Genomic DNA, 15,004 nt, shown 5'->3' with positions numbered 1-15,004 from the left:
TTAAAAAAAAAAAATCGAAACTAGTACATTGTTTAACAATCCAAAAAATCGAAAACAGAAGTGAAAAATGTCCCGTACTTCATGTTTCATTGCCGGGCCCCAACCCTACTCTCCAGATAGAACTAGTATTAATTGTTTTGACTTTCCCATATGTATATAAATGCGCTCCTCCCCCCCAGCTCCTCTCTCTCACTTTCAAATAAATAAATAAAATCTTTAAAGAACCTGTGTGTGTGTGTGTGTGTGTGTTGAAGGCGTTTTTCTGACTTCTCAGATTTCTATAATCTACGTATTTTTATTCCTTTTTTTCTGACAAAAGTCTCCCTTTATTGAATTTTATGCCTATAATTTTGCCAGTAAAACAAAAAGTAAAAGATAAATAGTAGGGTACAACCTGCAAAAATGATAATTGATTTTTTTCATTCCATTAATGTATTTTTTTATTGAGTTATAGTTGGCTCACAACATGACATTAATTTCAGGTGCCCATATATATCTTTATTCCTTTTTTTTTTTTAAGATTTTATTTATTTGACAGAGATCACAAGTAGTCAGAGAGGCAGGCAGAGAGAGAGGGGGGAAAGCAAGCTCCCTGCTGAGCAGAGAGCGGGATGCGGGGCTCCATCCCAGGACCCTGAGATCATGACCTGAGCTGAAGGCAGAGGCTCAACCCACTGAGCCACCCAGGCGCCCCCGTGTATCTTTATTCTTAATCACGGTCCATACCAAATCATAAACTGCAGAATGCTTAGAGAAATGCACATTCAATTTACTGGGCACCTGACCAAAGGAACACCTATTCCTGATGGGAGTATAGGAGCGCTGGAGCCAGAGAAAGGGTGGAAGGCGGAATCCCTCTAAGGAGACCCCGAGATGGCCAGAGGAAAGAGCTTGTGTAGTCTGGGGAAGACTGCCTGCTGCCCTGCCTCTCAAGCAACTGGCCTGACCTGCCAGGGTGCGCTCGCACTCCCTGGGCTGAGTTGTCTGGTGCTCAGGGAGGGAACATGGAATGGGGCAGGCAGGAGGCGGAATGTGGGCTGGGCCAAGTTTAGAATTACAAGTGCGGCAGAGGAGTTGGAACCACACTTTAAATAGCCAGCACCTTCCCTTTCCCCCTTAGATCATTCTTCTCCCCCACCCCACTGGACCTCTGGCAGCAACCGCACTAAGGTTGGTGACAATTTCTTCTCTCTCTTCTCTTTTTCTTCTGTTTCTGGGTCTCAGAGTACAGGTTGGTAAGATCATAGTTCATACAACCAAAGGATTTTTTGGTTCTCCTAGAAAACAGATCCTGCCACTTCTGTGTGCCTGTGCAAAGACTAGATGCTATATTCTGGGCTTTTTGAAGGTTCAGTGGCCATGGACTTGAGGGCCCATGGGCTTTAGAGGACGAGAACCGTAGACTGAGAGGAAAGAAAGCCTTTCTTTTCTGTGAGATGAGACAATGAACACCTCTTCGGCAAGACTGAAAGAAAATAAAAATCTGAGTGCTGTTATTCTATGAGGTGCTTTCCTTTATATATATCTACTGCCTCACTTAGTCCTTCTTGCTTTCACAGATGAGCGAATGGAGACTCAGAGTAGTTAATTCACTTCCCCAGAGTCAGACAGTGAGTGGCACAGCACAGAGCTAAGGTCTGTGCCGGGCTTGTCTGACCCAGCTCATGACCTTCTAACTGCAGCACACTACCTCTGAGAGGCACCCTCATAAGGCCCGGGGACCCAGGAGGGCCTGCGGTTTCTTCTAGGGTCTGGCAGGATGAGGGAGGGAGAGGGATAGCTTTCCACCATTGGAGGACTCCCATCGGATGGTAAAGAGAGGCTCAGGATGAGCATGAGGCGTTAGACAAGCTTCTTGAAAGGACTGAGGAAACTTCTCAGGACCAGCTGGTTGGGTTTCTCCTTCTTAGCTCAAGATCTCTGCAGCCTATTCCCTAATTTATCAAATGAGTGAAGGTGCCTACTGTTCCTTGACTTTCTGAGTCCCTGAGGTGGCCCCCCTGAGGAGGCGGAGCCATAGGGGAGCTGGGCAAGATGAGGCTATCCCTGAGAAAGTTCTGTTACCATGAATTTTTCCTGAGGTGTATGAAAAAGCCCATTTGCCTTCTTTTCCAGAAAAGGGACCATTGTATAAAATCAGGAGGGAGTTATCAGAAGATGCTACTGAGACATGCTGATCAACCTGGGTAGCCAATGTAATCGAGAGATTTAATAGAAAGAGCAGGGACAGAGTAGGTTCAAGTCCCGCCAATGCCATTATCTCGCTGAGAGCTGCAGACATGTCACCTAACCTCTCTGAGCTGCAGCTCCCTTATTTACAAAGCAGAACTAATCCTGCTTACATGTCAGGGTGGCTGTGGATTAAAGGAACCAAATATCTGTAAAGCACTTAGTACTAGTTGCTCACTAAATGTGAACCATGTCCAGTCTTATCTTTAATCCTGGTAAGAGTCTAGAATAGGGTAGTGAAGCATTTGGACCAGTGTTTCTTTATTTTTTTTTTATTTTTAAATTTTTAAAAAAGATTTTATTTATTTATTTGACAGAGAGAGAGAGAGATCACGAGTAGGCAGAGAGGCAGGCGGAGAGAGAGGGAGAAACAGGCTCCCTGCTGAGCAGAGAGCCCGATGATGCCATGCAGGGCTCAATCCCAGGACCCTGAGATCATGACCTGAGCCGAAGGCAGAGGCTTAACCCACTGAGCCACCCAGGTGCCCCACAGTGTTTCTTTACTAATTTCATGTTTTCTTCTCTACTGTAACAGATTCCTATGTGTAACATCACACACACACACACACACACACACACACACAGCCCATAGTTCATCTTTCTTTTATGTTGACTTCCGAGAGACAAGGAAGGATAGCTGAAAAAAATCAGCCCATCTTCTGCAGAATTCCAGGACCCCCTCAGCCTCTCTCATTCCTTGGGAAGGATTTTTTAAGAACTTGCTTTTATTTAAATAGTACAAAATAAATCATGTTCTTTGATGAAAATGTAGGAAATGGAAATAAGGAAAACATTCCTATATTCCAACCATGGAGAGAGAACCATTTTGGTGGCTATCCTAAGCTTCCAATGCATACACTTTATGAAATATTTGCAAGCATAATGGTATCGTGTATGCTCTTTGATAACTTTTCGCTTCACATATTGTGAGCACTTCCGTTTCATTACCTTTTCTTCTGCAATACAATTTTTGGTGATAGTATAAGGCTCCAGGATCTATATGTGCCATAATTTATTAACCTATCTATCGCTTTGGGACCTTACGTACTTTCTAATTTTTTCTGTTGTAAATAATGAACATCTTCAATGCCAAATCTTTACCCACAGTCACAGTTACTTTGCTAGACTAAATTCCTGCAAGGGAAATCGGTGGCCTTGAGGATCCTTTCAACTGTCCCCAGCATACAGAATATAGACACTGAAGGTCATGCTAAGACATTCAAAGCGAGCCGTAGGCTGGCAGAGAGGAACTTAGACAACCCAGGGGCCATGTGGATTCGTCCATATCCACAAGCCCCCACCCAAGAGGATCTGCCCTGTGTAACACATGCCTGTACCTCGGTCTCCATGCTTTCTTTCTGAACAGGAAAGGAAGATACATTCTCAGCAGCTATTACTCAGCCATTACCAGTGAGAGATGCTAAGGAGAACACGGGTCTACAGGCAAGGGGGTAGGAATCTACTTTCTTCCAGTGCACTCATTCCCTTGGGAATCTGCTGGTGAAGGAAGGGGAAGGCTTTCTTCCCAGGATTCCCAGCAGTTAACAGAGCACTTTGCTTCTTTTCCAGGTGGGATGGATAGCAGGGTCTCGAACACAACCAGTAATGGAGAGACAAAGCCAGCATACCCAGTCATGGAAAAGGTGAAGGAAGATGGCACCCTGGAAAGGGGACACTGGAACAACAAGATGGAGTTTGTGCTGTCAGTGGCTGGGGAGATCATTGGTCTCGGCAATGTCTGGAGGTTTCCCTATCTCTGCTACAAAAATGGGGGAGGTGAGAGCCACTGTGCCACCCCACGCACCCCTGGAAGGAGGATGTCTCCATCTCTCACACGTACTGCCCCTCTGGGGAGTCCCATGGGTGCACAGAAATGCTGGAGTTGGAAAGACCCTTATGAGTCAGGAAGGACACTGCAGACCTAGGAGACTGAGACCTAGACACATTATATGACTTTCCCCAGGGTTTTTCTATGTTGCTGTGGCACCCTAGGAATACGAATGTAGGTTTGGAGCCAGGCAGATCAGAGTTTGGACCCTGGCTCTGCTACTTAATCTCTGTGTCATCTTGGGCGAGTCATTTAAGCCCCTCAGAGCCTCAGTGGCTCTCCCTGTAAATTAAGATAGCAGTACCTGCCTTGCACGCTGCCGTAAGGATCAGTGGTCACATGGGTCAGGAGCTTAATAAATGGCAGCGATGTTGGAGAAGATGTTGCTACTGAACTGTCCTGTGGTCCTGAAACTCCTTAGTCCGTGTCTTCCCCTATTCCGCTGGCCTGATGCCATTCCCGAAGGCAGTCATTACCCAAGCCCTCCCAGTGTCATAACCTTTGATACCAGCGGCTCTCCCTTCAAAATTCTCCACTGAACTTTGCGGGCAGGTGGCATTAACTCCAGATTCTTTTTGGCTTCCTGCGCCCCCCACCCCATTCCAGCCCGCTGGGGGCAGCTCCACTCCTGCCCGGCAGCGTTGGTCATTCTCTGACCAGTACCTCACTTTCAGGCAATCCCAGCCCTCTGTGGGAGAACTCAGAGGGATTTCTCAGGTCCTGAAGCATTCTGGGTGAGCAGTAGGTTAGGAAGATCTCCTTGTTGGTGGGTAAAGCGTACAGGTGTTGGGGCTCCCCAGATCCAGTTTGGACGTCTGGGCTGGAGGAAGGGGCAATGGCGAGGTAGGTCACGTGGGGAAATGCTGAGGGCCATGGTTATTCTGTGGGCCACAGGATTGGCGGGTGCCCCAACGTAACACCTGTCCTTTTCCCGGGGAGTTGGATCCTCCCAAATGCATGGAGCTCCGCCTCCCAGTGGTTTTGGACAGGGAAGGTGGGAGGGCTGGCTTGGCGCTCTGAAGCCTTGGAGTGCTGTTCTCAGGATCGTGGCAATTGGTGGCCTGGCCTTGGAGTTGGAAGTTAACTTGTATGTTTCCAGAGGGGAGGGATGGGCTGATATGTCCTTTTTACCCCCGGGGATTTCTGGCCAGTAGCCTGAAATCACAGGACTTTGTTCTGTGCGCTGTGTGAGGGAAGAAAGGAGGTCTTCCCACTTCCACCCCAGCCTTGGACACTCCACATGCCTCCCTTCGGTGAGCTGGGGGGAGGGACGAGGCTGGTCCGGGGCGGAGGAGGAGTCTGGAGGCTAAGCTGGGCTTTGGGGCTCTGTATCTGGAGCCTAGTAACCAGCTTAGCTCCTCACATGGCAGGAAGATTAGGAGGTGAGCGGCTTTCCCCAAGCCTCTCTGGAATTGGGTAAAGGTTGGCCTGGGAATTAGCGGGAGTGGCACGGAGAGACGAGGAGACGGGAGGGAGTGATTTCCAGTGATTTCTGGTGCAAAACCACTGGGCTGAGGAAGGGGAAGCAAAGGGAGCTGTGACCAGGAGCAGTGTGTGTGTGTGCGTGTGTGTGTGGGGGGGGCAGAGTGTGGGCTCACCCCATTGAGGGGAGCTTGCCTGGCAGTGTTTGGATCTGAGCTCTGCCTCAGGGCTTTGTGGTAAGTGCATGCGGGTCCCAGAGAGTGTGATGCTGGCTTGGGTGGAAATGCAGGCCCAGGAAGAGTAGGGAGTCCCTTGGTTCTTGCCTTGGGCTTGTGAGGGAAGGGGGTGGGTGTGACGGCTTGTTGGCGGCTTCCTCCCTGGATAGAGCTGGCCTTCCAGTGGGCTGATTCTGACTGGGAGTGGAGACACCTTTTCTGGGTCCTGGATCCAGTCAAACTGTTTAATCCCTAACATTGCCACCCATAACGTAGCACCTTAGGACTCTTCCTTGAGTCCTAAGCTGGAGGGAAGTGTTCTGAGGGGCTTTGGTTGCTCAGGTTTGCTCTGAAGGGCATGAGTCATCCAGGGCCACCGGGTGAATTAATGGAAAGCCTCCTTTGCCAAGGTAAGGGGGACTCACCTAGGATGTGTGGGGTCTTTATACGGACAGGCCTGGTTTGTGGTGCTCCTCGTGGTTTAACCTTTCTGTCATCATTCAGCTCCCCTCGCTTTCCCGGGAAAGCAAGTTCCTACAGGGAATGGGCTCCAACACTTGCTCTTCTCACCCCCTTGTCTGGCAAGGAACAGACTGATGCCTCTTTCTGACAGGACCCTTTGTTACCCGTGTGGGGCAGAAAGGTGAGGAGAGTGGAAACTACTTACATGGATTCCACCCTTCTTCCTCCTGGTGTAGTGATTTTACTTAAATCCGTGATTCTCCAACTGGGGATCCCCGGGGACTCCTAGGGGATGAGAGGAATGTTTTGAGCAAGTTCTGGAGAAAGATGCTGGGGGTACACTGAGGTGAACTGTGCTCAGGTAATGGGCCCTATCAGACTGCTTCCGGGCCCTTTCTTCAACTTCCCAGCCTTAAACAGCCCCTTTGGGACTTGGGGCAGAGCATGAAGATAAGTTAGGTGGGCACTTTTTATCCATATTTGTTCAGTGATGAGGTCAGGAATGAAAAAGTTCCCAAAACATATTTTTTGTTCTAAACTTAAAATACCGATGATGTCTTCTCTGGTTCCTTCCAGCTTTAACATCTGGTAGATCCCAATTTAAAGTGACTTCCCGAGCAGAGAAAAGGCTGAGGCAAGAATATGATAGAAAAGCAGGTGAAATTAAAAAAAAGAAAAAAGAAAAAGAAAAAAGCAGGAGAACAGTGAAACACTATAGTCAAAAACCAGAGAAGCTGAGAAAGTAATAGAAAGAAACCCGTCTCAAATCAAAAGCAGCTAGTAGGCTCTTCAGGGAGATGGATGGGAGCCTTGCCTGCCTCAGCCATCTACTTGGTGAGCACCTTCTCTGCTGTCCAAAACCTGGGGCCTGCCCACCCCTAATGGCTTTCTAGAATCTCCAGTCTCAGCCAGCCATCCCAGCACACAGCCCACACAAGCCCTGACCCTGACCATGTCATTTAAAGCAATTACTGGCTACATTCCATTTGCCCAGAATTCTTCTAAATTGTTGACATCCATGTATAAACAGAACAGAACAATTCCCTGTCCTTGTGGGGCTTACATTCTAGAGGAGGGAAACAGACAAGAAACATACTAAATGGGAAAATTGTATCAGTATATCAGAATATACGGATATCAGTATATCAGTATATCAGAAGTTAAGGAGCACTATGGAAAAAGACCAAGGAGAGCTGGGTAAGGGGATCAGGAGTGTGTGGAAGGGGTGGAGGGGAGGGGGTACTGAGAACATGTGAACCAAAGTTTGCCAGGAGTGAGAGAGTTGGCTGTGTGGCTATTGAGGGTAAAAGTGCTCCGAGCAGAGGACACACAAGATTTAAGAGTAGCCAAGCAAGAGGCTGACTGGCTGGTTTGAGGAGTTGTGAGGAGGGGAGTAGATAGAGGCTGGGGTCAGAGAAGTAAATGGGATGGGAGTGGCAGATCGGGGAGGGCCTTGTCAGTTACTTTGAGACTTTGGCTGTGGCTCTAGTGACGTGGGGATTCAGAGCAGGGTTTTGAGCAGGAGTGACATGATCTACATTTTATTATTTTTTAAAAGATTTTATTTATTTGAGAAAGAGAGAGCACCGGGAAGAGCAGAGAGCACAAGTGGGGAGGGGCAGGGAGAAAAGGGAGAAGAAGACTCCCCACAGAGCAGGGAGCCTGCCATGGGGCTTGATCCCAGGACCCTGGGATCACGTCCTGAGCCGAAGGCAGACACTTAACCTACTGAGCCAACCAGGTACCCCATTTCTTACATTTTGAAAGAATCTCTTTGGCTGCTGTTGGGAACGAAGTGTATAGGTGTCAGGGAAGAAGCAGACCAGTCACAAGGCTGAAAATGTTAGAGTCATCCTTGATTCCTCCCACCACCCCCCAACCCTCAAATCTACCTAACTACCCAGATTCTGGGTGCTTCTGAACATGAACCTTCAACTGGGTTCTCTACACCCTGGCTGCTGACAGACTGTGTTCCTCAACACCCAGAATGCTTGGGACTGGAGACCCCCCCCACCTATGATGTAGGCAGAATCAGATACTTCTTGTCACCCCCACTGATGCTTTCTGATCTCAGCAGTCCCAAGGGGTACAGCCTGAGCACTGGGGAGGAAGGATGAGCCCTCCACTGTGATGGAGCAGGTATTCAGAAGAAAAAAAGGAGTTGCATTTTGGGAACACTGACTGGAGCTATCTCTTAGCCATCCAAGGGGAACTGTCCACTAGGCAGTAAAACACAGAAGTCTGTGGTCTGTGAGGGAGATGCAGATGGGAGATATAAATTGGTGGGTGATTAGCCCTTTCATGGTGAGAAGAGAGAACAAGGAATGGGGGAAGGGGAGGGAAGAGCAGGGGGCAGATAAGGAGACAGCAGTGCAGAAGGATGACCACCAGGACAGTGAAGTGTTTTGGGAGGCCAGGAAAGTGATGAGGTCAGAGGGGCCGGGAAGGACAACGACATCAGATGCTGCAGAAAGGTCAAGAAGGTTACGGAGGAGATTGGAGTGTTGGCTTTGGTGGCATGGGGGCCATTTGTTGGTGATCTTGTAGGAACGGTCGCTCCGGGAGGCCGGGGCAGTGACTGCTTCTGCTTGCAGTGGGTTCAAGGTAATGGGGGCAGAAGAGAATTAGAAATAGGAAGTATGGGTTATTTGGGCAAAACTTGGGAGTGGACAGAGTACATGTCTGCTGTGTGTTCTCCCTCCTGGTTAGGAGGGAGCCAGTGTGAGTGCTAAAGAGAAATGACAATGTGCCCTGTGCAGCCAGCGGTGCTGGTGCTAGGGCTGGGTCTCCTGCCTGGGAAGACAGTGAGCATTTGAACTAGCTCTCCTGCTCTCCAACCTCAGCCCCCTGGAGGGAAATGCGAACATGACCTCCCACTGAGGCCTGTCCCCTAAAGCTCTAACCATGGGGATGAGAAGTCTCCAGAGAACCCAAAAGGCGTGATGTTGGGGGGAAGGTGGTAGGACAGGGTTTTGGTAAGAGGATTCAACTCTGCCAGGAGGGAATGTAAATTACTTGCCCACCAGTCTCAGCCCAGTCAAAAACATCATCTGCCAATCATTTTATGCTTAATTTATTTTTTAGAAAAAATTGATTTTTGTATTTATTTTTACGATTTTATTTTTAAGTCGTCTCTACACCCAATGTGGGGCTTGAACTTATGACCCTGACCGAGATCAAGAGAGCCATATGCTCTTCCGACTGAGCCAGCCAGGTGCCCCTATATTAATTTCTAAGTCAAGTTGCTGAAAACCAGGGGCAGAGGTCAATCGTGCAAGGAATCATTGGTTTTTGCTAGTCATAGAACACCAGCTGGAGGTCACCTTGTGTGAAGACAGATGCTTCCTTGATCCTTGTCCCCCTCCAAGCCCTCCTCCCTTCTGATCTTCAGTCCCCAGACACCCAAATTCTTCATGGGGCTTCAGCTGGATCCTGGCTACTGGCTGACCAAGTTCCTCCACCCCTGGAATGCCTGGACACCCCACATGCTGCTACAACAGAATGCCCCACAGCTGGATTTCTGGGAATAGGGACCTTAGAGCAGTAGGCTATGGAGGGAGGGCAGCCCTAGACTACAGGGACAGAGGCCATAGGGACACCAGGGTGAGGAGGATTAAATAGTACCTGGCCTCTGGGAGGACCGATCACCTTGATGTTGCTTGTTAGTATAAAGAACAAAGGGAAATGAGGAGTGCTTTTTTCTCCATATAAGAATAACGATTGTAATTTTACTAGTATGTGATGGTTTGTTACCACTCTCAGTTAATGACTCGGCTCCCAGCAGTGGTCAGAATAGTGTTGCTTCTGGCATGTAACAGCTCATCGATGCTCACCACTGGGTAGAATCTTATCAGTTTAGGCTTTTTAAATATTTGCTGGAATATTACAGAAGGCACTACAGAATGGGTTCCTTTGGAGAAGAGTGGCCTGCAGAATGATTCCCTTCTAGGTTGGACATGGGGCCTCCCCCATCTCACAGGGAGGCATGCCAGGACCCTTCAGAATTTGGGGAAGGAGACTAACCTGCCGGGATAGGGGAGCAGATCACTGAGGTCTAGGATCTCTAGGACTAGCTCCATCTTCTAATCATGGTGACCGGGGCTCAGGTAGGAAAAGAGGCTGGGGCCTCCATAGGACCCCCAAGTCTGCACCCAGGTCCCTCTGGGGCCCATCACTCCCCTGACCCCTTCCCCTTGTAGGACCAGTGGCTCAGATTGTCAAGTGTGGACCTTGACCCTTGTGGCCAGCTGCCCACGTGCTCCAAGAGGCAGAGGACTAGGGGAACAGAGCTGACCATGGTTAAACATTGGCTCAGATTATTGGGAAAGATTAGGTAGCATAAAGGTGGGGAGGAGGGGCTTGAATTGGGCTGAAAATTCTCTTTCTTTCTATTTCTCTCTGCTCTCTTTCTTTTTCTGCCATGTTTTCAATTCCAAGCTGTAACTGTTCAAATTGGCTACTGAGTTCTCTCTTCTGGAATTTTCCCTTCCTGCTCAGTAAGTTTTGGATTGATTTATGGACTTATTACGCCATGGTGTTTATGAGCTTTATTTCTTTGCCCTGTGGGAATCAGGTGCTTTCCTCAGCGGGATTTATAGACATGTAGACTACAAACCAGAGATTTGGAAGGTGAAGGACTGCAGAATGCTAGTCCCCATTAACTTCCATTTTCAAACAGTTTTATTAAGATATAACTGATTTACAACAAAATGTGCCTATTTAAAGTGTACAGTTTGATAACTTTTGACATGTATACACCTATGAAACCATTGCCACAATCAAGATAATGAACTTGTATTGTATTCATGACTCCCTCAAGTTCCCTCCTGTCCCTTTCTCCCACCTCTCTTACCTTTGCTGCCCTGTCTGAGTATAACCACAGACGTGATTTGTTTTTTTTTTAATGTCTTTCCAGTTTTATTGAGATATTATTGACACGACGTGTATTAGGTTTAAGGTGTACAGTGTGATGATTCAATCCGTGTTATCTACTGTGAAGTAGATTGATTACCACAATCAGGTTATTTGACACTTCCATTTCCTCCCATAATTCTCTTTTCTTGGTGATAACACTTAAGATCTAGTCTCTTAACAGCTTTCAAGTATATGATATGGTGTTGTTCACTATAGGCACACTGCTGTGTACATTAGATTGCCAGAGTTTATTCATTTTATAGGTGCAAGTTTATCTCCTCATTTCCCCCATCCCTGAACCTCTGGCAATCACCGTTCTACCTTTTAATTCCACAGATTGGGCCTTTTTATTTTTATTTTTTTAAAGATTGTTTGTTTTAGTAATCTCCTCACCCAACGTGGGGCTTGAACTCACAACTCTGACTTTACAAATCACAAGCTTTTCCAACTGAGTCAGCCAGGTGTCCCCAAATTTGGCCTTTTCAGGTCCGCATATAACTGAGAACATACAGGTTTTGCTGGAGGGCTGAGCTCATGGTGGCTGAGGCCTCTGGTGCTCTGGTCTGTGGTTACTGGTTTGGGACTGGGACATGAGCAAAGGGACCCTAGATGATGACAAAGCTGGGATGTGAAGTCCAGAAGGGACCTGACATCACTTCTCTACTCCTCGCTTTGCTAATGAGAAACATAAAGGAGAAAGGACACTTGCTTAGGTTCCCCAGGAAGTTGGAGGCCAAAGGCAGAGGAGAGCCAAGTTCTCCTGCCATCCTGGCCAGCAGGTGGGGAATGCTGCAGCCCTTGAACATACAGTTTCTTATTTTCTCCCTGCAAACAATGTCCTCGAGGTCCATCTACCTTATCTCAGCTGCCAGGATTTCCTTCTTTTCATGTCTTGATACTTAAAGTGCATTTCTTTTAAGAAAACTAGCAGAGTCTTGCTAGTTTTTGTTTTGAAGCCCCTCTGACAATCTCTGTCTTTTATTTGGGATGTTTAGACTATTTACATTTAAAGTAATTATCAGTTAAATTTACCCCATTAAGTTTAAATAAATTATCTATTTGTTTTCTTTTTTTTAAAGATGTTATTTATTTATTTGAGAGAGAGAGAAAGTGAGGTTACAAGTAGGCAGAGAGGCAGGCAGAGAGAGGGGGGAAGCAGGCTCCCCACTGAGCAGAGAGCCAGATTCGGGCCTTGATCGAGGACCCTGAGATCATGACCTGAGCCAAAGGCAGAGGCCCAACCCACTGAGCTACCCAGGCACCCTACTATTTGTTTTCTATTTGTCCTATCAGTTCTTTGTTCCCCTTTTCCTACCTTTCTGCTTTCTTTTGAATTAATTGGTTATTTTTTATTATTTCATTGTTGGCTTTCTTCTTTTGATGGCTTATTAGCCACAAGTCTTTGTTATGTTAGTTGAATGATGGTTTAATTTTATTTTTTGAAAAGACTTTATTTATTTGATAGAGAGAGAGAGAGCACAAATGGGGGAGAGGCAGATGCAGAGGGAGAACTAGGCTCCCTGCTCAGCATGTGGGACTCGATCCTAGGACCCTGAGACTGTGACTTGAGCCTAAGGCAGACACTTAACCAACTGAGTCACTGAGAAGCCCCTGAAGGATTATTTTAGATTTTGTGACAAGAATCTTTTTTTTTTTTTTTTTAGATTTTTATTTATTTATTTAACAGAGAGATCACAAGTAGGCAGAGAGGTAGGCAGAGGGAGGAGGAAGCGGGCTCCCCGCCAAGCAGAGAGCCCGATGCGGTGTTTGATCCCAGGACCCTGAGATCATGACCTGAGCCGAAGACAGAGGTTTTAACCCACTGAGCCACCCTTGCACCCTTTTTTTTTTTTTTTTTAAGATTTTATTTATTTTGTGGTGTGCATCTTTAATTTATCACAGTTCACCTTCACGTGATATTCTATTGCTTTACATGCAGGAACCTTACAATAATATATTTCCATCTCTCTCCTCTTGACTTCTGTGCTCTTTGCTACACATTTTACTTTTTCATATGTTATAAATTCCACCTCATATTGTGTAACTAGTCAGTCATCTTTCAAAGAGATTTGGGTGATAAGAGAAAATTCTTAGATGTTTATCTATGTATGCAGTTACCGTTTCTAACATTCTTTGTTCCTTTGTGTAGCATCATATTCCCCTCTGCCTGAAGGTCTTTCTTTAACCTTTATTATCGTGCAGGTCTTCTAGGGATGGATTCTTTCAGGTTTTTCTTGTCTTAAGAAGCATTACTTCACTTTAGTTTTTGAACAGTATTTTTATTGGGGGTCTAGCTAAAAGTTTCTTCTTTCCTTCAGTACTGGAACTAATGTGCCCTCTTACTGCTATCTTCTCGTTTGCATTGTTTTCAGTGAGAAATTTGAGGTCATCCTATCTTTGTTTCTCTGTACATATGTGTCTTTTTTTCTCTGATTAATTTTATTTTTTTAAAGATTTTATTTATTTATTTGACAGAGATCAAAGTATTCAGAGAGGCAGGCAGGAAGATAATCAGGCTCCCTGCTGAGCAGAGAGCCCAATGTGGGGCTCAATCCCATGACCCTGGGATCATAACTTGAGCTGAAGACAGAGGCTTTAACCCACTGAGACACCCAGGCACCCCATAATTTTATTTTTATTTTTTAAGATTTTATTTATTTATTTGTCAGAGAGAGAGAGGGAGAGAGAGAACACAATTAGAGGAAGCAGCAGGCGGAAGGAGATGCAGACTCCCCACTGAGCAAGGAGCCCAATGTGGGACTTAATCCCACGACCCTGGGATCATGACCTAAGCTGAAGGCAGATGCTTAACTGACTGAGCCACCCAGTTGTCCCTCTCTGGTTGCTGTTAAGATTTTCTCTAAAAAACTCTTAGTCACTGGTTTAAATAACTTGATTATGATGTGCCTTCTTATAGTGTTTTTTATGTTTCTTATCTTGAGGCTCATATAGCTTCTTGGATATGTGGATTTATAGTTTTCATCAAATTTGGAAAAATTTCACCCATTATTTCTTCAAATTTTTTTCTGACCCTCCCTCCCCATCTTTTATCTCTTCAGGGACTCCAGATGCTAGTATGTCAGACTTTTTGAAATTGTTCCATAGCTCACTGACACTTTTTTTTTTAACCTCTTTTTTGTTTTATTTTGGATAGTTTCTACTCTGTGGTTCAAGTTCACTAATCTTTTCTTCTGCTGTTAATCTGCCACTAATCCCATCCAATTTATTTTTTATCTCACACATTGTGGTTTTCACCTCTATTTTTTTTTTTAAAGTAGGCTCCTTGCCCAACGTGGGGCTTCAGCTCACAACCCCGAGACTGAGAATCGCATGCTCTATGGGGTGAACAAGTCAGGTGCCCCAGGGGTTTTCATCTTCAGACATTTGACTTGGGTGTTTTCAGTGTCTTTCACATCTCTAACATTTTGACTATATGGAACACAATTATAATAAGCATGTTAGCGTCCATATCTGCTTATTCTACCATCGGTTTAAGTAGGGGTTGGGTTCCATCAATTGATTTACTTGCTCGTTATAAGTGATATTTTTCTGCTTGTTTTCCTGGTAATTTTTACAAAAGTTTTTATTTATTTATTTGTGAGAGTGAGAGTGAGTGAGTGCGGGGAGGATCAGAGGGAGAGGGACAAGCAGACTCTGCTGAGTGTGGAGCCCAACATGGGGCTCAATCCCATGACCCTGAGATTATGACCTGAGCCAAAATCAAGTTAGATGTTCAACCAATTGAGCCACCCAGGCTTCCCTTTCCTGATAATTTTTGATTGGACACCAAACCTGGTGATTTTTGCTTTATTGGTTGCTGAGTATTTTTATATTTCTATATATATTCTTTTAAAAAAATATTTTATTTATTTATTTGACAGAAGGAGACACAGTGAGAGAGAGGACACAAACAGGGGGAGGGAGAGAGGGAGAA

General features: G+C 46.0%; 1 protein-coding gene across 5 annotated transcripts in view; it reads left to right on the top strand.

Moving 5' to 3' along the window:
- The first annotated feature begins 1,079 nt into the window (after positions 1-1,079).
- Positions 1,080-15,004, top strand: part of SLC6A13 (solute carrier family 6 member 13) — a 36,970-nt gene continuing 23,045 nt past the window's right edge. For 2 of the 5 annotated variants that reach the window (XM_044227755.1, XM_044227754.1), the window contains exons 1-2: positions 1,080-1,170; positions 3,799-4,005. In XM_044227755.1, the coding sequence (XP_044083690.1) occupies positions 3,804-4,005 (202 nt within the window). In that variant the 5' untranslated portion in view covers positions 1,080-1,170; positions 3,799-3,803. Of the gene's footprint in view, positions 1,171-3,798; positions 4,006-5,127; positions 5,311-5,344; positions 5,440-15,004 lie in introns of those variants that run through there. The other 3 variants (XM_044227757.1, XM_044227756.1, XM_044227758.1) reach the window with 3 other exon arrangements.

This window comes from Neovison vison, chromosome 12, assembly GCF_020171115.1.
Source record: "Neovison vison isolate M4711 chromosome 12, ASM_NN_V1, whole genome shotgun sequence".
In the NCBI taxonomy this organism is placed as follows: Eukaryota; Metazoa; Chordata; class Mammalia; order Carnivora; family Mustelidae; genus Neogale; species Neogale vison.
The sequence above is the reverse complement of the archived record's forward strand: the minus strand, read 5'-3'. Positions and strand labels throughout refer to the sequence as shown.